The sequence below is a fragment of the Elephas maximus genome, chromosome 14 (genome assembly GCF_024166365.1).
Source record: "Elephas maximus indicus isolate mEleMax1 chromosome 14, mEleMax1 primary haplotype, whole genome shotgun sequence".
In the NCBI taxonomy this organism is placed as follows: domain Eukaryota; kingdom Metazoa; phylum Chordata; class Mammalia; order Proboscidea; family Elephantidae; genus Elephas; species Elephas maximus.
Genome location: NC_064832.1, coordinates 40,245,304 through 40,267,939, shown reverse-complemented (window position 1 = coordinate 40,267,939; position 22,636 = coordinate 40,245,304). Strand labels below are relative to the sequence as shown.

Below are 22,636 nucleotides of genomic sequence, written 5' to 3'. Positions count from 1 at the left end.
TACTGGTACAACAACAGGCACATAGACCAGTGGAACAGAACTGAGAACCCAGATATAAATCCAACCACATATGAGCACCTGATATTTGACAAAGGCCCAGTGTCAGTTAATTGGGGAAAAGATAGTCTTTTTAACAAATGGTGCTGGCATAATTGGATATCCATTTGCAAAAAAATGAAACAGGGCCCATACCTCACACCAAGCACAAAAACTAACTCCAAGTGGATCAAAGACCTAAACATAAAGACTAAAACGATAAAGATCATGGAAAAAAAAATAGGGACAACCCTAGGAGCCCTAATACAAGGCATAAGCAGAATACAAAATATTACCAAAAATGACGAAGAGAAACCAGATAACTGGGAGCTCCTAAAAATCAAACACCTATGCTCATCTAAAAACTTCACCAGAAGAGTAAAAAGACCACCTACAGACTGGGAAAGAATTTTCAGCTATGACATCTCAGACCAGCGCCTGATCTCTAAAATCTACATGATTCTGTCAAAACTCAACCACAAAAAGACAAACAACCCAATCAAGAAGTGGGCAAAGGAAATGAACACACACTTCACTAAAGAAGATATTCAGGCAGCTAACAGACACATGAGAAAATGTTCTTGATCATTAGACATTAGAGAAATGCAAATTAAAACTACGATGAGATTCCATCTCACTCCAACAAGGCTGGCATTAATCCAAAAAACACAAAATAATAGATGTTGGAGAGGCTGTGGAGAGCTTGGAACTCTTATACACTGCTGGTGGGAATGTAAAATGGTACAACCACTTTGGAAATCTATCTGGCATTATCTTAAACAGTTAGAAATAGAACTACCATACAACCCAGAAATCCCACTCCTCGGAATATACCCTAGAGAAACAAGAGCCTTCACAGAAACAGATATATGCACACCCATGTTTATTGCAGCTCTGTTTACAATAGCAAAAAGCTGGAAGCAACCAAGGTGTCCATCAACGGATGAATGGGTAAATAAATTGTGGTATATTCACACAATGGAATACTATGCATCGATAAAGAACAGTGACGAATCTGTGAAACATTTCATAACATGGAGGAACCTGGAAGGCATTATGCTGAGCGAAATGAGTCAGAGGCAAAAGGACAAATATTGTATAAGACCACTATTATAAGATCTTGAGAAATAGTATAAACTGAGAAGAACACATACTTTTGTGGTTACGAGGGGGGGAGGGAGGGAGGGAGAGGGTTTTTTACTGATGAATTAGTAGATAAGAACTGCTTTAGGTGAAGGGAAGGACAACACTCAATACATGGAAGGTCAGCCCAATTGGACTGGACCAAAAGCAAAGAAGTTTCCAGGATAAAATGAATGCTTCAAAGGTCAGCGGAGCAAGGGCAGGGGTTTGGAAACCATGCTCTAAGGGGACTTCTAAGTCAATTGGCAAAATAATTCTCTTATGAAAACATTCTGCATCCCACTTTGAAATGTGGCATCTGGGGTCTTAAATGCTAACAAGCGGCCATCTAAGATGCATCAATTGGTCTCAACCCACCTGGAGCAAAGGAGAATGAAGAACACCAAGGTCACACAACAACTAAGAGCCCAAGAGACAGAAAGGGCCACATGAACCAGAGACCTACATTATCCTGAGACCAGAAGAACTAGTTGGTGCCCGGCCACAATCAATGACTGCCCTGACAGGGAGCACAACAGAGAACCCCTGAGGGAGCAGATGATCAGTGGGATGCAGACCCCAAATTCTCACAAAAAGACCATACTTAATGGTCTGACTGTGACTAGAGGAATCCCGGCGGGCATGGTCCCCAAACCTTCTGTTGGCACAGGACAGGAACCATTCCCGAAGACAATTCATCAGACATGAAAGGGACTGGACAGTGGGTAGGAGAGAGATGCTGAAGAAGAGTGAGCTAATTATATCAGGTGGACAGTTGAGACTGTGTTGGCATCTCCTGTCTGGAAGGGGGATGGGAGGATAGAGAGAGTTTGAAGCTGGCAAAATTGTCAGGAAAGGAGAGACTGGAAGAGCTGACTCATTAGGGGGAGAGCAAGTGGGAGTAAGGAGTAAGATGTATATAAACTTATATGTGACAGACTGACTTGACTTGTAAACGTTTACTTGAAGCTCAATAAAAGTTAATATAAAAAAAAAAATTATTTTCCATGGAGAGTGACTCAAAGTATCCCCCTTGAGAATGGGAACTAGACAAGGGTGCCCATTATCATCATCCCTCTTCAGTACTGCACTGGAAGCCCTAGCTAGAGCAATAAGGCAAGAAAGGGAAATAAAGGGAACCCAAATAGGTAAGGAAGAAGTAAAACTATCCCTATTCACAGTCGATATGATCCTATACAGAGACAATCCCAAAGATTCCACAAGAAAGCTACTGGAACTAATAGAAGGATTCAGCAAAGTGGCAGGGTACAATATCAAAATACAAAAATCAGTTAGATTCCTCTACACTAACAAAGAGAACTCCAAGAGGGAAATCAGGAAAACAATACCATTTACAACAGAAATGTAGCCCCCCCCAAAAGATAAAATACTTAAGAATAAATCTAACTAGGGACGTAAAAGACTTTTAGAAAGAAAACCACAAAACACTACTGCAATAATCCAAAAGAGACCTATATAAATGGAAAAACATACTATTCTCATGGATAGGAAGACTCAACATTGTAAAGAAGTCAATACTAGTCAAAGTTATCTACAATGCAATCCCAGTCGAAATTCCAACAACATTCTTTAAAGAGGTGGAAAAACTAATCACCAACTTCATATAGAAAGGAAAGAGACCCCAGATAAGTAAAGCATTATTGAAGAAGAACAGAGTAGAAGGCCTCCCACTCTCTGATTTCAGAAACTATTAAACAGCCATGGTAGTCAAAATAGCCTGGTACGGGTACAATGACAGATACATAGGCCGATGGAACAGAGTTGACAGTCCAGAAGTAAATCCGTCCACCTATGGACAGCTGATCTTTGACAAAGGGTCGAAGTCCATTAAACGAGAAAGAGTAAGTCTCTTTAACAAAGGGTGCTGGCAAAGCTGGATATCCACCTGCAGAAAAATGAAGCAGGACCCATACCTCACACCATACACAAAAACTAACTCAAAATGGATCAAAGACCTAAATGTAAAACCTAAAACTTTAAAGATCATAGAAGAAAAATAGGGACAATGCTAGTGGCCCTAATATATGGCATAAATAGAATACCAAACATAATTAAAAATGCACAAATAACAGAGGATAAAATAGATAACTGGGACCTCTGAAAAATTAAGCATTATACTCATCAAAAAACTTCTCAAAAAGAGTGAAAAGAGAACCTGCAGACTGGTTAAAAATTTTTGGCTATGATATATCCAACAAGGATTTAATCTCTAAAATTTATAGAAAACTCCAACACCTCAACAACAAAAAGACAAAGGACATGAACAGACACTTCACCGAAGAAGACAGTCAGGTGGCTAACAAAAGCTTGAAGAGATGCTGGAGATCATTAGAGAGGTGCAAATCAAAACTGCAATGAGATACCATCTTACCCTGGCAAGAACGACACTGATCCAAAAATCAGAAAACAACAAATGCTGGCAAAGTTGTGGGGAGATTGGAACTCTTACGCACTGCTGGTGGGAATGTAAAATGATACAACTACTATGAAAAAGTGTATGGTGCTTCCTTAAGAAGCTAGAAATAGAAACACCATAAGATCCAGCAATCTTGCTTCTAGTAAAATACCCTAGGAAAATAAAAGCCATACCAAGAATAGACATAAGCACACCCATGTGCACTGCAGCATTATTCACAATAGCAAAAAATGGAAACAACCTAAATGTCCATCAATGGATGAATGGATAAAAAAAACTGTGGTACATACACACAAGGGAATACTATGCGGTGATAAAGAATAATGACGAATCCACAAAACATCTCACAACGTGGATGAATCTGGAGGACATTATGCTGAATGAAATAAGTCAATTACAAAAGGACAAATATTGTATGAGACCACTATTACAAAAAGTTGAAAAAAAAAATGTTTACACACAGAAAGTAACATTCCTTGATGGTTACCAGGGATGGAAGGGGGAGAGAGGGAAAACCACCAACTAGATAGTGGACACATGTTAACTTTGGTGAAGGGAAATGCAATACACAACATGGGGGAAGTCAGCACAACATCATCAAGGCAAAGAAAGGCACTGAGAGGTATGCAAGAATAAAAAGCAACTACACTAAATACTACAACATATACAACCCACTCATCTGTCAATTTTTCGTAATATGGTGGCTTTTGTGTTGCTGTGATGCTGGAAGCTATGGCACCAGTATTTCAAATATTAGCAGGGTCACCCATGGTGGGCAGGTATCAGCAGAGCTTCCAGACTAAGACAGACTAGGAAGAAGGATCTGGCAATCTATTTCTGAAAAAAAACTGGCTAGTGAAAACCTTATGAATAAAAAAAAAATTTTTTTTTTTTGCAGGGGAATATTGTCTGATGTACCGCGGGAAGATGAGCCCCTCAGGTTGGAAAGCACTCAAAAGACGATTGGGGAGGAGCTGCCTCATCTAAGTAGAGTCGACCTTAATAATGTGGATGAAGTAAAGCTTTTGGGACCCTCACTTGCTGACATGACACAACTCAAAATGACAAGAAACAGCTGCAAACATCCATTAATAATCAGAAAGTTAAATGTACAAAGTATGAATTTAGGAAAATTGGAAGTTGTCAAAAATGAAACTGAATGCATAAAGATTGATATCCTAGGCATTAGAGAGCAGAAATGGATAGGTATTGGCCATTTGTAATTGGACAATCATATGGTCTACTATGCCAGAAATGATAAATTGAAGCAGAATGGTGTTGCATTCATCATCAAAAAATAACATTTCAAGATCTATCCTGAAGTGCAATGTTGTCAGTGATAGGATAATATCCATATACCTACAAGGAAGAACAGTTAATACAACTATTACTCAAATTTACATACCAAACACTAAGACCAAAGATGAAGAAACTGAAGATTTTTACCAACTTCTGCAGTTTGAATTTGATCAAACATGCAATCAAGATACATTGATAATTACTGGTGACTGGAATGCAAAAGGTGGAAACAAAGAAGTATCGTTGTTGTTGTTAGGTGCTGTCGAGTCGGCTCCGACCATAGAGACCCTATGCACAACAGAATGAAACACTGCGTGATCTTGCACCATCCTTACAATCGTTATTATGCTTGAGCCCATTGTTGCAGCCACTGTGTCAATCCACCTCATTGAGGATCTTCCTCTTTTCCACTGCCCCTGTACTTTGCCAAGCATGATGTCCTTCTCCAGAGACTGATCCCTCCTGACAACATGTCCAAAGTGTGTAAGACTCATTTTCACCTTCCTTGCCTCTAAGGAGCATTCTGGTTGTACTTCTTCCAAGACAGGTTTATTCGTTCTTCTGGCAGTCCATGGTATATTCAATATTCTTCACCAATACCACAATTCAAAGGCATCAATTCTTCTTCTGTCTTCCTTATTCACTGTCCAGCTTTCACATGCATATGATGCGATTGAAAACACCATGGCTTGGGTCAGGCGCACCTTAGTCTTCAGGGTGACATTTTTGCTCTTCAGCGCTTTGAAGAGGTCCTTTTCAGCAGATTTGCCCAATGCAATGTGTCTTTTGATTTCTTGACTGCTGCTTCCATTGCTGTTGATTGTGGATCCAAGTAAAATGAAATCCTTGACAACTTCAATCTTTTCTCCGTTTATCATGATGTTGCTCATTGGTCCAGTTGTGAGGATTTTTGTTTTCTTCATGTTGAGGTGCAATCCATACTGAAGGGTGTGGTCTTTGGTCTTCATTAGTAAGTGCTTCAAGTCCTCTTCACTTTCAGCAAGCAAGGTTGTGTCATCTGCATAACTCAGGTTGTTAATGAGTCTTCCTCCAATCCTGATGCCCCGTTCTTCTTCATATAGTCCAGCTTCTCATATTATTTGCTCAGCATACAGATTGAATAGGTAATGGTGAAAGAATACAACCCTGACGCACACCTTTCCTGACTTTAAACGAATCAGTATCCCCTTGTTCTTTCGGAACAACTGCCTCTCGATCTATGTAAAGGTTCCTCAGGAGCACAATTAAGTGTTCTGGAATTCCCATTCTTTCCAATGTTACCCATAGTTCGTTATGATCCACACAGTCGAATGCCTTTGCATAGCCAATAAAACACAGGTAAACATCCTTCTGGTATTCTCTGCTTTCAGCCAGGATCCATCTGACATCAGCAATGGTATCCCTGGTTCCACGTCCTCTTCTGAATCTGGCCTGAATTTCTGGCAGTTCCCTGTCAATATACTGCTGCAGCCGTTTTTGAATGATTTTCAGCAAAATTTTGCTTGCATGTGATATTAATGATATAGTTCTATAATTTCCACATTCAGCTGGATCACCTTTCTTGGGAATAGGCATAAATATGGATCTCTTCCAGTCAGTTGGCCAGGAAGCTGTCTTCCATATTTCTTGGCATAGATGAGTGAGCACCTCCAGCACTGCATCTGTTTGTTGAAACATCTCAATTGATATTCCATCAATTCCTGGGGCCTTGTTTTTTGCCAATACCTTCAGAGCAGCTTGGACTTCTTCCTTCAGTACCATCAGTTCCTCATGTGCCACCTCTTGAAATGGTTGAACATCAACTAATTCTTTTTGGTATAATGACTCTGTGTATTCCTTCCATCTTTTGATGCTTTCTGCATCGTTTAATATTTTCCCCATGGAACCCTTCACTATTGCAACTCGAGGCTTGAATTTTTCTTCAGTTCTTTCAGCTTGAGAAACCCCGAATGCGTTCTTCCCTTTTGGTTTTCCATCTCCAGCTCTTTGCACGTGTCATTATAATACTTTGTCTTCTCAAGCGGCCCTTTGAAATCGTCTGTTCAGTGCTTTTACTTCATCAGTTCTTCCTTTTGCTTTAGCGGCTCAACATTCGAGAGCAAGTTTCAGAGTCTCCTCCAACATCCATCTTGGTCTTTTCTTTCTTTCGTGTCTTTTCAGTGACCTCTTGCTTTCTTCATGTATGATGTCCTTGATGTCGTTCCACAACTCGCCCAGTCTTTGGTCACCAGTGTTCAATGTGTCAAATCTATTCTTCACATCGTCTCTAAATTCAGGTGGGATATTCTCAAGGTCATATTTTGGCTCTCGTGGACTTGCTCTGATTTTCTTCAGTTCCAGCTTGATCTCGCATATGAGCAATTGATGGTCTGTTCCACAGTCAGCCCCTGGCCTTGTTCTGACTGACGATATCGAGCTTTTCCATCATCTCTTTCCACAGATGTAGTCTATTTGATCTCTGTGTGCTCCATCTGGTGAGGTCCATGTGTAGAGTCACCATTTATGTTGGTGAAAGAAGGTATTTGCATTGAAGAAGTCATTGTTCTTGCAAAATTCTATCATTTGATATCCAGCATACTTTCTATCACCAAGGCCATATTTTCCAACTATTGATCCTTTTTCTTTGTTTCCAACTTTCGCATTCCAATCACCAGTGATTATCAATGCCTCTTGATTGCGTGTTCGATCAATTTCAGACTGCAGCAGCTGATAAAAATCTTCTGTTTCTTCATCTTTGGCCCTAGTGATTGGTGTGCAAATTTGAATAGTAGTTGTATTAACTGGTCTTCCTTGTAGGTGTATGGGTATTATCCTATCACTGACAGCATTGTACTTCAGGATACATCTTGAAATGTTCTTTTTGAAGATGAATGCAACACCGTTCCTCTTCGAGTTGTCATTCCCAGCAGAGTAGACTACATGATTTTCAGATCTGAAATGGCCAATACCAGTTCATTTCAGTTCACTAATGCCTAGGATATTGATGTTTATGTGTTCCATTTCATTTTTGACGATTTCTAATTTTCCTAGATTCATACTTCTTACATTCCAGGTTCCGATTATTAACGGGTGTTTGCAGCTGTTTCTGCTCATTTTGAGTCGTGCCACATGAGCAAATGAATGTCCTGAAAGCTTTACTCCTTCCGTGTCATTAAGGTCGACTCTACTTTGAGGAGGCAGCTCTTCTCCAATCATCTCTTGAGTGCCTTCCAACCTAGGGGGCTCATCTTCCAGCACTATATCAGACAATGTTCCGCTGCTATTCATAAGGTTTTCACTGGCTAATGCTTTTCAGAATTAGACTGCCGGGTCCTTCTTCCTAGTCTGTCTTAGTCTGGAAGCTCAGCTGGAACCTGTCCTCCATGGGTGACCCTGCTGGTATCTGAATACCGGTGGCATAGCTTCCAGCATCACAGCAACACACAAGCCCCACAGTAAAACAAACTGACAGACATGTGGGGGAAAGAAGTATCAGTAGTTGAAAAATATAGTCTTGGTAATAGAAATGATGGCAGAGACCACATGATAGAATTTTGCAAGACCAACCTATTCTTCACCGCAAATACCTTTGTCAACAACAACGAGTATACACATGGACCTCACCAGATGGAATACACTGGAATCAAATCCACTACATCGGTATAAAAAGACAATGGAGAAGTTCAATATTATCAGTTAGAAAAAGGCCAGGGCCAACTACAGAACAGAGCATCAATTGCTTATATCCAAGTTCAAACTGAAGCTGAAGAAAATTATAGCAAGTCCATGAGAACCAAAATACGACCTTGAGTATATATTACCTGAATTTAGAGACCATCTTAAGAATAGATTTGACGCATTGAACACTAATGACCGAAGATGAGACAAGGGGTAGAATGACATCAAGGACATCATACATGAAGAAAGCAAAAGGTCGTCACAAAGACAGGAAAGAAAGAAAAGACCAAAATGGATGTCAGAAGAGACTGAAACTTGCTCTTGAACGTCAAGTAGCTAAAGCGAATGGAAGAAATGATGAAGTAAAGAGCTGAACAGATTTCAAAGGGGTGGCTCGAGAAGACAAAGGAAACTATTATAATGACATGTGCAAAGACCTGGAGCTAGAAAACCAAAAGGGAAGAACACACTTGGAATTTCTCAAGCTGAAAGAACTGAAGAAAACAATCAAGCTTTGAGTTGCAATACTGAAGTTGCAACATAGATCTTTCTGAATGGGCCAAAGAAATAAAGATATCTGTGCCTCATGTGAATGCTCACCAAAGGTGACCTCGGCAGAGGAGGATTTTAACAATCAAGTGGTTAGGATGATGAATTCTGTGGAAACCAGTCATCCTCTTTCCCCAGCCACTCTCATCATTGCCCAATGAGCCCATGAACAAAGTGGCCAAGGTGGCAGGGATGGTGGTTATTCATGGGCTCAATAACAATGATTTCCACTCACCAAGGCTGACTTGGCTACAGCCACTGTTGAATGCCCAGTCCGCCAGCAGCAGAGACCAACAGTGAATCCCCAACATGGGACCATTTCTCAAGGTGATCAGCCAACAATCTGGTGGCAGGTTGATTACATTAGACTGCTTCCATCATGGAAAGGGCGAGTTTTGTTCTTACTGGAATAGGCACTTACTCTGGATAAGCATTTGTCTACCCTGCATACAATGCTTCTGCCAAAACTACCATCCATGGACTTACAGAATGCCTTATCCACCATCACGGTATCCCACACAGCATCACCCAGGATCAAGGGACTCACTTCACAGCAAATGAAGTGTGGCAATGGGCCCATGTTCATGGAATTCACTGATCTCACCATGTTTCCCATCATCCTGAAGCAGCTGGCTTGACAGAATGATGGAATGGCCTTCTAAAGACATAAGTATAGCACTAACTAGGTGGCAATACCTTGCAGGGTTGGGGCAATGTTCTCCAGGAGGCTGTACATGCTGTAAACCAGTGTCCAATATATGGTACTGTTTCTCCCACAGCCAGGATTCATGGCTCCAGGAATCAGGGGTGGAAATGGGAGCAGCACCACTTAGTATTACCCTTAGTGACCCACTCACAAAATTTTTGCTTCCTGTCTCCATGACCCTATGCTCTGCCTGTCTAGAGGTCTTAGTTCCAAAGAGAGGAATGATCCCAACTGGAGACACATTACTGATTCCATTGCACTGGAAGTTAAGAATGCCACCTAGCCACTTTGGGGTCTTTTGCTTCTGGATCAACAGGCAAAGAAGGGAGTTCTATTGGCTGGTGTGATTGATTCTGATTACCAAGAGAAAATTGGACTGATATTACATATGGAGGTATAGAAGAGTATGTCTGGAATGCAGGAGACCCCTTAGGGCATCTCTTAGCACTACTATGCCCTGTGACTAAAGTCAATGGAAAATTACAGCAACCCAATTCCGACAAGACTAATGGCCTAGACCCTTCAGGAATGAAGTTTTGGGTTACCCCGTCAGGCAAAGACCCATGATCGTCTGAGGTGCTTGCTGAGGGCAAAAGGAATACAGAATGAGTGGTGGAAGAAGGTAGTTCTAAATACCAGTTATAACCATGTGACTACTTGCAGAAATGAGGAATATAACTGTTATGAATATTTCTGCCTTGTGTTTGTGCATCAAATATTTGTTTTCTTCACTTACAGAATATAAGATGTAAACAGAGCTAGTGTGTTTTCGGTGGTATTCATGTAAGTTGTATCATGTTAGGCACAAATATAATTTTACAATTGTCTTTATTCAGAAATCATGTATGGTTTAAGGAGATGTGTACAGGTGTTGACAATGGCTGGACTGTGATTGTTGTGTTTCAACTTGGCTGGGCCATGATACTCAGTGGTTTGGCAGTTATGATGTAGTCCAGAAATTGTATAATGATGTAATCACCTCTGTCTTAGTCATCTAGTGCTGCTGCAATAGAAATACCACGGGCGGATGGCTTTAACAAAAAGGAAATTTTAATCTCTCCTTGTCTAGTAGGCTACAAGTCCAAATTGAGGGTGTCAGCTCCGGGGGAGGGCTTTCTCTGTCGGCTCTGGAGGAAGGTCCTTGTCATCGATCTTCTCGTGGTTTGGGAGCATTACAGCACAGGAACCTCAAGTCCAAAGGACGCGCTCTGCTCCCGGTGCTTTCTTGGTGGTATGAGGTCTGCCACTCTCTGCTTGCTTCCCTTTCCTTTTTATCTCTTGACAGATAAAATTTGGTGCAGGCCATACCCCAAGGAAACTCCCTTTATATTGGATCAGGAATGTGACCTGGGTAAGGGTGTTACAATCCCACCCTAATCCTCTTTAACATAAAATTATAATCACAAAATGGAGGACAACCACACAATACTGGAAATCACGGCCCAACCAAATTGATACACACATTTTTGGAGGGACATAATTCATGACGACCTCCCTGAAGAGATCTGATAAAATGTGATCACCCCCATGACGGGATCTGCTGTGACTAACCAGTCAGTTGAAAGGGCATTTCCCTGGGGTATGTGGTTTGCAGCCAATATAGGTGGATTTTCTGGCAGGACTCATGGGCTTTTTCTCACTCTGGTCCTGCAGCTGGCTCCTGTTTATCTGACCTTTGGTTCTTGGAGAGTGGACTAACAGCTGATATGCCGATCTTGGGTTCAGCAGCTTCCACAGCTACAAGAGTCAGAAGCCTCCAGCCTAATCCACGGACTTGGGACTTTCCAGCATCTACAATCGCTTCAATCATTTCCTTGATATAAATCTCTCTCTCTATGTATATATACACGCTTTGCTGGTTTTGCTTCTCTAGAGAACCCAGACTAAGACAAACATGGCATCTTTCAAGTTGAAAGAACTGAAGGAAAAATTCAAATCTTGAGTTGCAATACTGAAGAATTCTATGGGGAAAATATTGAACGATGCAGGAAGCATCAAAAGATCAAAAAAATACAGTCACTGTACTAGAGAGAATTGGTCGACATTCAACCATTTCAGGAGGTAGCGTATGATCAAGAACCGAGGTACTGAAGGGAGAAGTCCACGCTACACTGAAGCCATTGGCGAAAAATAAGGCTCCAGGAATTGATGGAATACCAATTGAGGTGTTTCAACAAACTGATGCACCGCTGGAGGTGCTCAATCATCCATGCCAAGAAATTTGGAAGACAGCTACCTGGCTAACTGACTAAAAGAGATCCATATTTGTGCCCATTCCAAAGAAAGGTGATCCAAAAGAATGTGGAAATTATTGGACAGTATATCACCCACCAAAATCCACTGCTGTCGAGTTGATTCCGACTCATAGCGACCCTATAGGATAGAGAACTGCCCCATAGAGTTTCCAAGGAGCACCTGGTGGATTCGAACTGCTGACCTTTTGGTTAGTAACCATAGTACTTAACCACTACACCACCAGGGTTTCCCATTAATATCACACAAAAGTAAAATTTTGCTGAAGATCATTCAAAAGTGATTGCAGCAGTAAATCGACACGGAACTGCCAGAAATTCAAGCCAGATTCAGAAGAGGACATGGAACCAGGGATATGGCTGCTGATGTCAGATGGATCTTGACTGAAACCAGAGACTACCTGAAAGATGTTTACCTGTATTTTATGGACTATGCAAAGTCATTCGGCTGTGTGGATCATGACAAATTATGGATAACATTGTAAAGAATGGGAATACCAAAACATTTAATTGTGCTCATGAGGAACCTGTACATAGACTAAGAGGCAGTCATTCAAACAGAACAAGGGCATACTTAGTGGTTTAAAATCAGGAAAGTTTAAAATCAGGGTTGTGTCCTTTCACCATACTTATTCAATCTGTATTTTTTTTTTTTTTTAATCTGTATACTGAGTGATAATTCGAGAAGCTAGACTATATAGAAATGCGATACCAGGATTGGAGGAAAACTCATTAACCATCTGCAATATGCAGATGACACAACCTTGCCTGCTGAGAGTAAAGAGGACTTGAAGCACTTACTGATGAAGATCAAGACTACAGCCTTCAGTATGGGTTACACCTCAACATAAAACAAAAATCCTCACAACTGGACCAATAAGCAACAGCATGATAAGCAGAGAAAGATTGAAGTTGTCAAGGATTTCATTTTACTTGGGTCTGTAATCAACACCCATGGAAGCAGCTGTCAACAAATCAAATGACATACTGCACTGGGCACATGTACTGCAAAAACCTCTTTAAAGTGTTAAAAAAAACAAAGATATCAGTCACTTTGAGGACTAAGGTGCGCCTGATCCAAGCCATGGTATTTTCAATTGCCTCATCTGCATGCGAAAGCTGGATAATGGATAAGGAAGACTGAAGAACTGACGCCTTTGAGTTATGGTGTTGGTGAAGAATATTGAATACATTATGGACTTCCAGAAGAATGAACAAATCTATCTCAGAAGTACAGCCAAATGCTCCTTTGAAGGCAGAATGGTCATACTTCATCTCATGTACTTTGGACACATTATCAGGAGGGAACGGTCCCTGAAGAAGGACATCACGTTTGGTAAAGTAGAGGGTCTGCGAAAAAGAGGAAGACTCTCGGCGAGATGGATCAACACAGTAGCTGCAACAATGGGCTCAAGCGTAACAACTGTGAGGGTGGCACGGGACTGGGCAGTGTTTTGTTTTGTTGTACACAGGGTCGCTATGAATCAGAACCGACTCAAAGGTACCTAACAACAACAACATGGTGACCCAGAATAGACTGCAGCTAGGTGTGGCTATGGGGTTAAGACCTCACCAATGGTATGTGACCACGAGTGATATGCAAAACTTACCTTCCCTTTCTTTCAGATGGCTGGAATGTGGACATGATGATGAGCCAGCTTGGATCACGTGGACCAGGGTAACACCCTAAGGGCAGCAAACAGGAAGATAGAAAAGTCTGGGTCTTCGTTTCTATTTTATCCTTTTGGAAACACAAATGATACTTGTCCCTTGAATTAAAAAGTATTTGCAAATTTAGGTTCTGTGAACTTTTCAGACTATAAGAATATAGATACAAAAGGTAATTACAATCATTCTAAATCTTACAAATATTAGTCCTAAAAACTACATTATATTGAGTATTTCCTAAAAGATGAGCTGATTAATTGGAAAACAGACAAGGGTGCTTTCCTGTCAATAAAGGAACTGAACAGTACTAGCTGTGTCAATCAGTGTGGACTAAGAAGTCAGCAGGCCTGTGTTCTAGTGCCTGTTTTATTTGCAACTAATCACGTACAAATCACTTTTCTATAAAACAATAGTTAACATCTACTCCTCAATTCACAAATGTCATGAAATAAAAATACTTCTCAAGAAAACCTCATTGTAAATTAAGACATGAGTACTATTTAGTTCAGGCTTTAACTCAAAGGTTGAGAATGACAAGAGAATTTGTTTTTTATAAATTGGTTGCAATACCTTAACTCTGCAGAAGGTAATCCAGTTGAGATAAGCCATGTCTTATATTCCAACCTTACAAACAAAAAGCTATCAAAAAGAAATTACTGATGAAGAAAAAGTTGGCCAGAAAAGTAACGGTACCGAGAAATAGCTATGTGAACAGCAGTCCTTATAATATCCCTGATATTAAATGGGACAAAATTTAGCTTTAGGCCACTAAAGCATGTTTGCCCTTTTGAAGGAACACATATCGCTAGGGCAAGCATCTCATTTCACTAAAAATAATGTTAAACAGGAATGTCCTACTGACTCTTCAAATGGCCAATCAGAATGGCTAGGAAAGCATTATTTGTTTTTCTTTATCATTTTCTCTCTCCCTCTCTCTTTTTTTATCCTAAGACATTTCACTGAAAAAATTCTGTTTCCCACACCAGAGTACACTTCTGTACTCTACCAGGGTGAAAGAAACGATAGCGTTCTGTCACTAGAGAATAAACATAGAAGAGGGATTAGAGTGTTACTAAAAAGATTCAGGAAAATCATTTAACTGAATATAGAAAAATCTATAGACCATAAGCATCTGGCCATTTATCATGTAAATGTATCGGGACAACATATGTATTAACAAACCCTGAAAAGGAAAGCACCTATATTTTCTTGTATCTAACTATGTCAGTTTTGTGCAATTTAGTCTTTATTCCTGGGTTTTCTCTTACAATTTGTTGATAAAATGAAAAACATAAACAAGACTGGAACATGGTTCACAGATACAAACACAATAATAAAATAACCATCCAATACCACTGCTTAGGGAAATATTTTAGAGGAAACATACTTTAACTATTGGTCCCAAATGCCATCATCCATTTACGTTCTTTAACTGTCAACTTGTGGCATAAACATATCTTAAAACTGGTAATTAAGAACATTTACAGTGACGTACAGATTATTTAAAAACAATTCTACGCACAGCTCAAAGGCATAATGTTCTTTGCTGGCACTTGATTTTAGAGCTGATAGACAAAATAACTAACGGTCTCAATATAATACTGTTTTTAGTTTATCCACATTTACAAAAACCAGTATTGCCTCACAAATAGTAAAGAATAAATCAATAAATCACTCCCTGCTGAAGAGTCCTCTAAGTTGAACACAAAACCATACAGCCAAAATATTTCAGGAATCATATAAACTTTTTAAGGCAATGGATGAAATTTTCTACAATCGTGTCTCCAGTGGAGAAAAAAAGATTGTTTCTCTGCTTCAGTGAAGCATGTATCTGGTACAGATTTAAAATAAGAACTTATAAAGCAAGTTACTTTTTGTTTTTAGAAAGGTTTTTAAAAGATTAGTGACACTACTAGAATACAATTCTTTCAAACGGAAAATTAGTCCCTTTAGCAAGTAAACATTTTATATTCCAAAATTAAACTCAAATTTCTCTCCAAACTTTCAGTGAGCTTAAGGCTAATCTGCACATTCAAGACATATATCCATTTTTTATCTTTGCGAAGGGTAGAAAACCAAACTAAAACGTAAACTGTATTCTACATAGAATATATTTTGTAAAAAACCCACCAGTTTTTCTGGAAGTCTACTATACTGTTCTGAAGGAAAATATGCACTTTGAAAACCCTACCAGCAATTCCTAGTCCAATTTTACATTAAAAAAAATTAAATTTCAGAAGTTACATTGCTTGTGGCCCTAAATGAATGTAAAAATTGATGGCAGGATAAATTAAGATAATGAAAAATAAACATGTTAACCAATTAAATCAACTCAGATTTTTGGCACAGCAAATTATTAAATAGAGTGATTTCTTGTAGTGTGTAAATTCTAACATTGTTAGAATTTCAAACAGTACCATTTCTAAATCAAACCTGAAGTTAACTAATACCCTCAGGAAAAGCAAAGTATACCTTTTAAAAACACTTTCCATAGCAGAAACATTTTAGTGTTTCAACTTATTTACAAGGAACCCTGCTGATCCTGTGCATTTTAATAAGGCCCTAGACGCACCCAGACATCATCATCAGATGAGTAACTTGAACTTCCTGGCTCGGAGTTCAGCTCACTGAATCCACCTATGTCCCATTCAGTATTAGGTTCAGTCCGTATCTCCTCTTCCTCAGTGATGAAACTCTCACCAGGTTCAAGGCAAGAAGGAAAAACACGAGCGGAGACGCAAAAAAAGTGAGAGTCAAACTGCAAGAGGCCAAACCTGGCACCTATGTGAATCCACTGGTCTTCCCTGGTGTTATATTCATACACAGTCACCTGGTTCTTTCTCCACTGTGGGGTGTACGAGGTGATGAGCAGCAACTTTTGGCCGTGATTGATAACCCGGTAGTTGTTAGTCCCTGATACCAAGGGAATATTTCTAATCTGCCTCCATTCCCCTCTGAATGGGTTGTAGACCTTCACAACTGGGATGTCACAGACACAATACATCTCATCATTGAATGCACAGGCATCCTGAAAGTTTCTGCGTTTCAGAGAATTACACTTCAGCCACGTATTGTGGCTAGGATCATAGCAGAACACACGGCTACTATTGACAGCATAAAGATAGCTCCGAATTACTACTAGGTCAAAGGATATAAAAGAATGGGGTAGTGGTTCCACCAGCACCCACTGGTTCCTCTGAACACTATAGCATTCCACTTCCTTCAGTTTAACACCAGTAACAGGATCTCGTCCACCCAAAACGTAAATGTAGCCATCAATGTAAGCCACATTCAAGCCTGCACGACACAGCAAGCGGTCTGCAAGTTGCTGCCAACTATTCTGGGCCGGTTTATATACCCAGAGGTCTTTCCTGGGCTGGGCAGCTAGATAGATGTCATGGTCTGGAGAGATACAGACAGCCGAGGAGGTGACAGTTCCAGTGTGAACCAGGCTGACCAAAGGCGATGGCAACGTGTACAGATCCCCTGAGTATGGGTCACAGCACAGAAAGGGATCTCTGGGGTGTCCAAAGAAAATCACCATCTCCTTGGCACACATACCCATCCTCTGGGGTGGATTTTCTGCTGAAGATACAATACAGCCGGTGCTGCTGTTTGGCTTGGGCACCACAGTCTTGTACATCGTATCACCATAGCGCATTTGTAGGGCCCCTTCAATAACGTCCAGGCAATGCTTCTTCATAATGGGCTTGGTCAGCAGCCCCTCCAGGTAGTGCCGATCCTTTTCGGTGAAGTGCATCCAACGGACACACTTGAAGACTTCTGCAGCACTAGGACCCCGCTCTTCAGGCCCAGCCTCCAGCCACTGAACAGCCACATGGCACACAGTCCGCTCACTCTCTATGTCCAGACTATCCAAGCGCAGGACAGCCAGCAGCTGGGCCAGGGTCAGATCTGCCAGAGTCTCCTCCCGATTTGAACCCATTTGGCTGAGCTGCTTGAAGTTGTCGGCTATAAAGGACTGGGCCTGAGACCGCAACTTGTGATGGTCAAAGGCGTCTGCGAACTTCAGGATGGCGGTGCAGTTGGTCAGGTCGAGGCGACGGGCTATGAAGGAGGCGCAGGCTTCCCGCACATACTCGAGCTGAAGCATGTCAGAGGCCGCATAGAGGCGTTCTACGTTGGCCTCACTCAGCGCCACGCGGCCCGTGTAGCAGTAGTCAACCAACACCTCGAAGGACTCGGCGTCCACATCGTGCATGGTCACACTCGCCTGCTGGCTCTCGTACATGCCGCCCGTGAACATACTCTTGAAGTATGGGCACGCGGCGGCCAAGACGTTGCGGTTGCAGGGAAAGAGGCGACCTGTGCCAGGCCCACTACCAGGTGTCACCACCTCGATGGTTACGTCGCATAGCAGCTTCGCATCGTAGAAGGACTTGAGCTGTGCCAGCAGGGCTGCTGAATGGGCCGAGTCCTTCAGCTCCTCTGGCCCCGTGAAAAAGGCCGAAACTGTAGGTTTGTGAAGCCTGGACTGTCTCCCGCCGCTGGGGCTGACGAGGCGGCGAAAGCGCGGGGCTTCCTCCCGGGACTGCATGGTGGAAATGGCGGCACACTGAAGGTGTCTCCAATCTTCCCTCGCTGACTTTAAGACTGAGGCCCAGGCCGCGCTTACTTAATTTAGCATTACGCCGCGGTGCCGCATCTGTTTACGGCTTAAACAGTGCCTGACTCACCCTTTCACCAACTCAGCACGCCCTCACAAGACCGGCTGGCTGGAGACAAGAAAGACGCTACCGCCGCACTGACAACCTCGGTAGGCGCCCAGGAGAACTACCGCTCCCAGGGTGCTCCTCGGTCCCCCTTCAGACGCAGGGGTAGAGCCTCACTTTGCATGTTGGGAGTAGTAGTTTGAGTAATATTGTGATGTGTCTTGGTCATTCCATGTTTTAGCTGACAGAATTAGTGGTGATTCTCCCCATTTGATTTTAATTGTTAAAATTATCAGGTTTGGAAACTGAACAATAGTTTAACTAGTAAAAAAAAAATCTGCCTTGAAGTGTGATGCTCTTTTAAGAACTATCTATCTGAGATCAAATTGACAATAAGCAACTGGAAATACTAGATAGGAAAGTTAGGCGCCATTGAGTTTATGTTAATAAGGGAGGTACAACTCAGAAAAGAAGGGCGAGAATGGTTGTACAACTTAAATAATTTAATCACATCACTAAATTGTACACGTAGAAACTGTTAAATTGGTGTATGTTTTGCTGTGAGACGGCACTGGGTTTGCTGTGTATATTTTCAACAACAGCAAAAAAAGTGAAGTTTGGAATCCAGTTTAGAAGCCCCATTCTAGTACAGGTAGTTGCGGATTACAACACGTTCTAGTTAAGAAGACCCGAACTTAACGGTCTTTTTTTTTTTTTTTTAACATCAAATTACATACATAATTTGCTGACGTTAACATTCTCAGATGCTAACTTGCATATCTTCATTGTTACGATTTATAAAGATACTGATAATAAAAGGCAATAATAATGAAAAGTAAAAAAAAAAAAAATGAGATATTCGACTTACATCGTAACCAATTTACCATGGAGTCATTGGAGTGGAACACGTTGTAAATTGGGGACTACCTGTATTCATTAATGATTTCACTATTCTCTCAGAATGGTTTCCTCTTTTGTAAAATGGAGATAATAAAATCGGGACTGAATTTCAGGGTTAAAGTATTTTCATTAAACTTTTAATATGAATGCTTGTAACCAGTCTAGTAGGGCTTCTTTCATTCCACCCCCAAATCAACTGAACGTTCTGGAATTTTAGTTATTTAGGAGTTTTAGGGAGAGTTCTATATAAAAATATTTCAACAAGCAGACCCTGTACTGTTCCAAACCACAGGATTCTTAGAACTCAGCAGCGTACATGCCCTAACATCCTTTGAATTAGTACATATAATACAGTCTTATGCTTTACAAAAGTTTTATATTTGTATTGATCAACATTTTCCATTTACAATACCCCTAAATATAAATAGTGCTCAGTCATTGACTTTTAGTTTATTTATATCTGCCCTTAACGGTATTATTTGCTTCGGATTACCTTTCACAAAATGCAAAATGTCCATTAGACACTGTGCTATAAGACCTAGAGCAGTACTGTCCAAAAGAATTTTCTGTGATGATGGAAATATATATATAATATTTATATTATTCAATATGGTATCTATGGGCCACATGTGGTTCTTAAGTACTTGAAATGTGGCTAATGTCACTGAGAAACTGAGGTCTTAAATTTAGAAACAAAGCATTATCACCAACAAATTCAATGGGAGAAAGGAATGTCATTTCAACAAATAGTACTGGAGTAACTGGACCAGAATGGAAAAAGAAAATCAACCTCGACACTGACAACACTGAACTGTATCTAAACCCTCTGCGCTGGGAAAACAGCGATAGTTAAGAAATATGCCCACCGTTTTGTGCTCCCAGAAATGGTTTACTGCAAAGAACCTTTCTTCTTTACATGACTTAGATGAGACTTGCTATCAACTCTTTTTCATCATTACCATAAGACTCCTTTGTTCATCTGTGACAAGACCAAAAACAAACCTTTTCATTTTTTTCCTGAACCAGTTGACAAGGCCAGGCACAGACTCTCCAATTTCTCATCCTTTGTCTCATGAATGATTAGCTAAGATTAGAACCCTGTGCCTCTGACCTAAACTAGTGAGACACAGATTTAAGCATTTCCTGTTAACTGAGACTTCCTCTGATTACAAGAACAACCCCAACTGTAAATCAACCCACCTGTAACTTACCTATTCCTCCCTGTAAAATCTAAGATAAAACCCTGCTGAGACACTCTGATACTTGAATCTGGGCTGGTCTTCATATTACAAAAAAAAAAAAAATTGTTGCCATCAAGTCGATTTTGACTCAGAGTAACCCTATAGGAGGAAACCCTGGTGGCATGGTGGTTAAGTGCTACGGCTGCTAACCAAAGGGTTGGCAGTTCAAATCTGCTGGATGCTCCTTGGAAACTCTATGGGGCAGTTCTACTCTGTCCTATAGGGTCGCTATGAGTTGGAATCGACTCAGCGGCACTGGTTTTTTTTTTTTTTTTTTTTAACCCTATAGGACAGAGTAGAACTGCCCCATAGAGTTTCCAAGGAGTGTCTGGTGGATTGGAACTGCCGACCTTTGGTTAGCAGCCATGGCACTTAACCACCACACCACCAGGCTTTCCTCGTATCACAATAGTCTGGATAAAATCAATTTCCTTACTTCTTTGGTTTTTTGTCTTTGACAGTTTGGTGCCATAACTGAGATGGGAAGACTACCTTTGGACATCTGTCTTCTCTACCCAGGTACTGAGGCTTTTCAAGGCTGAGTGTTGCTTCCCTGACTGGTGATTTAGGGATCTCATGGTGAGTCTAGCTCTTGATCCACGTGCTCTGGACAATTGTCCATGGTAGCATGGCAAGGATTTGAGTTTAATTCTTTGAGTGATATTTTGGTTTTATCCTGCTGCCAGTTTTTGTTTAACCTTTGTACTGTGGAAAACTTTGAACTGACTTCTCAACTTTCTTCAAAACCACACAGATTATATGCTGCACCACTATGCCAAAGATTCAGTTTGTTACCTCCAAAAATGGCAGAATTTTACTGAGGACAATTTAGAACTCCAGTGGCCCCTTTGGAGTGCTTGAAATCCCCCTAAGCCATCTACAAGGTGTCGTTGAATCTTGGACCTCTAAGATCCCTTCTTACCAATGGTTACCTTATTTGGCTTGGTACTGGAGGCTGAAAAATGAGAAAATGTCTCCAGTCTAACTTAAACAGTAAAGTTCCCTAAGGACTATGTCTTTCACTACCAATCCACTTCACCACCCTGTCTACACCTAAAACTCCCCTTGTGTATCACCCCACCCACCATTTCTCCCATCAACTATTCCTCCTTATTCTGCAGAGTCTCTTTTTCCCCTTTCAGCCCTTACTGCTCCTCTTTATACCTCCCTGCCTCTATGAAACTCTCTTGCCCCTTTTTGGAAGCTTTCAAAAAAAAAATTTTTTTTTTCTCATCTGTGGCAGAACGTCAACAACTTCAGCACTGCCCCCCCGCAACAAGTACTCTTTAAGCCTTGGTCTTGCTCAGATTTATATGTTGTTATTAAAGGCTTTCTGGACTTTTTTTTTTTTTTTTTTTGGACCTTACCTCTTGTGTCCACAACTAACTCTCATTTTGAAAGGGTAAATTACCATTACCATCAGTGGACACCCCACCACCTACTTGGTGGACACAGGGGCAACACATTCCACCTTTAATACCTTTTATTGTCCCGCTACCTTTCCTTGGAGTACATAAACCATACTTGTGGTGGAACTTGATAATCTACTATATGACCTGCCTCTTACTACTCACCATAGGTTTCACTTAGCTCCACTACCCCAGTAAACCTTCTGGAATGAGAATTACTTTCCAATTAGCAGTATTTGTTGCTCTCTTGATAGCCTCATCCTCAAAGTCCCCTACTCCATGCCTATGCACCTTCTCCATTTAACGGCTCTCATTGCTCACCTGACTTTTCTTGCTCCTGTCAGAGCCCTCCAAGTCCTTTTAAGGCCTTACAAACTATGTTAACTAAGATACCTGACCCCCTTTGGGCTGCTAACTTCACTGACATAGGCCAAATATGGGAGGCTAAACCTCTCAAAGTAGAAACAGATCCTTCATGCCACTCCCAAGATTACCACAATATCTTCTAAAATTAGAAGCCCTCCAAAGGCTTCAATCAATAGTTCAGGCTTTATTGACAAGGGATTCTTAGTTCCCCATCTGTCTCTTTAATACCCCCATCCTTCCAGTAAAAATTCTAATGGCAAAGATTATTGGCTAGTACAAGCCACCACCATTACCAGTTGTAGTCAAGTCAATTCGGACTCA

The 22,636-nt window shown here is 41.0% G+C and overlaps 1 protein-coding gene across 3 annotated transcripts in view; it reads right to left on the bottom strand.

Moving 5' to 3' along the window:
- Window positions 1-18,504, bottom strand: part of LOC126058170 (kelch repeat and BTB domain-containing protein 6-like) — a 129,665-nt gene extending 111,161 nt beyond the window's left edge. The window contains exons 1-2 of one of the 3 annotated variants that reach the window (XM_049853143.1): window positions 16,299-18,504; window positions 13,669-13,744 (exon numbers count right to left, since the gene is read on the bottom strand). In XM_049853143.1, coding sequence (XP_049709100.1) covers window positions 13,669-13,744; window positions 16,299-18,284 — 2,062 coding nt within the window. In that variant the 5' untranslated portion in view covers window positions 18,285-18,504. Of the gene's footprint in view, window positions 1-13,667; window positions 13,745-14,296 lie in introns of those variants that run through there. The other 2 variants (XM_049853145.1, XM_049853144.1) reach the window with 2 other exon arrangements.
- Between the last annotated feature and the right edge of the window lie 4,132 nt (window positions 18,505-22,636).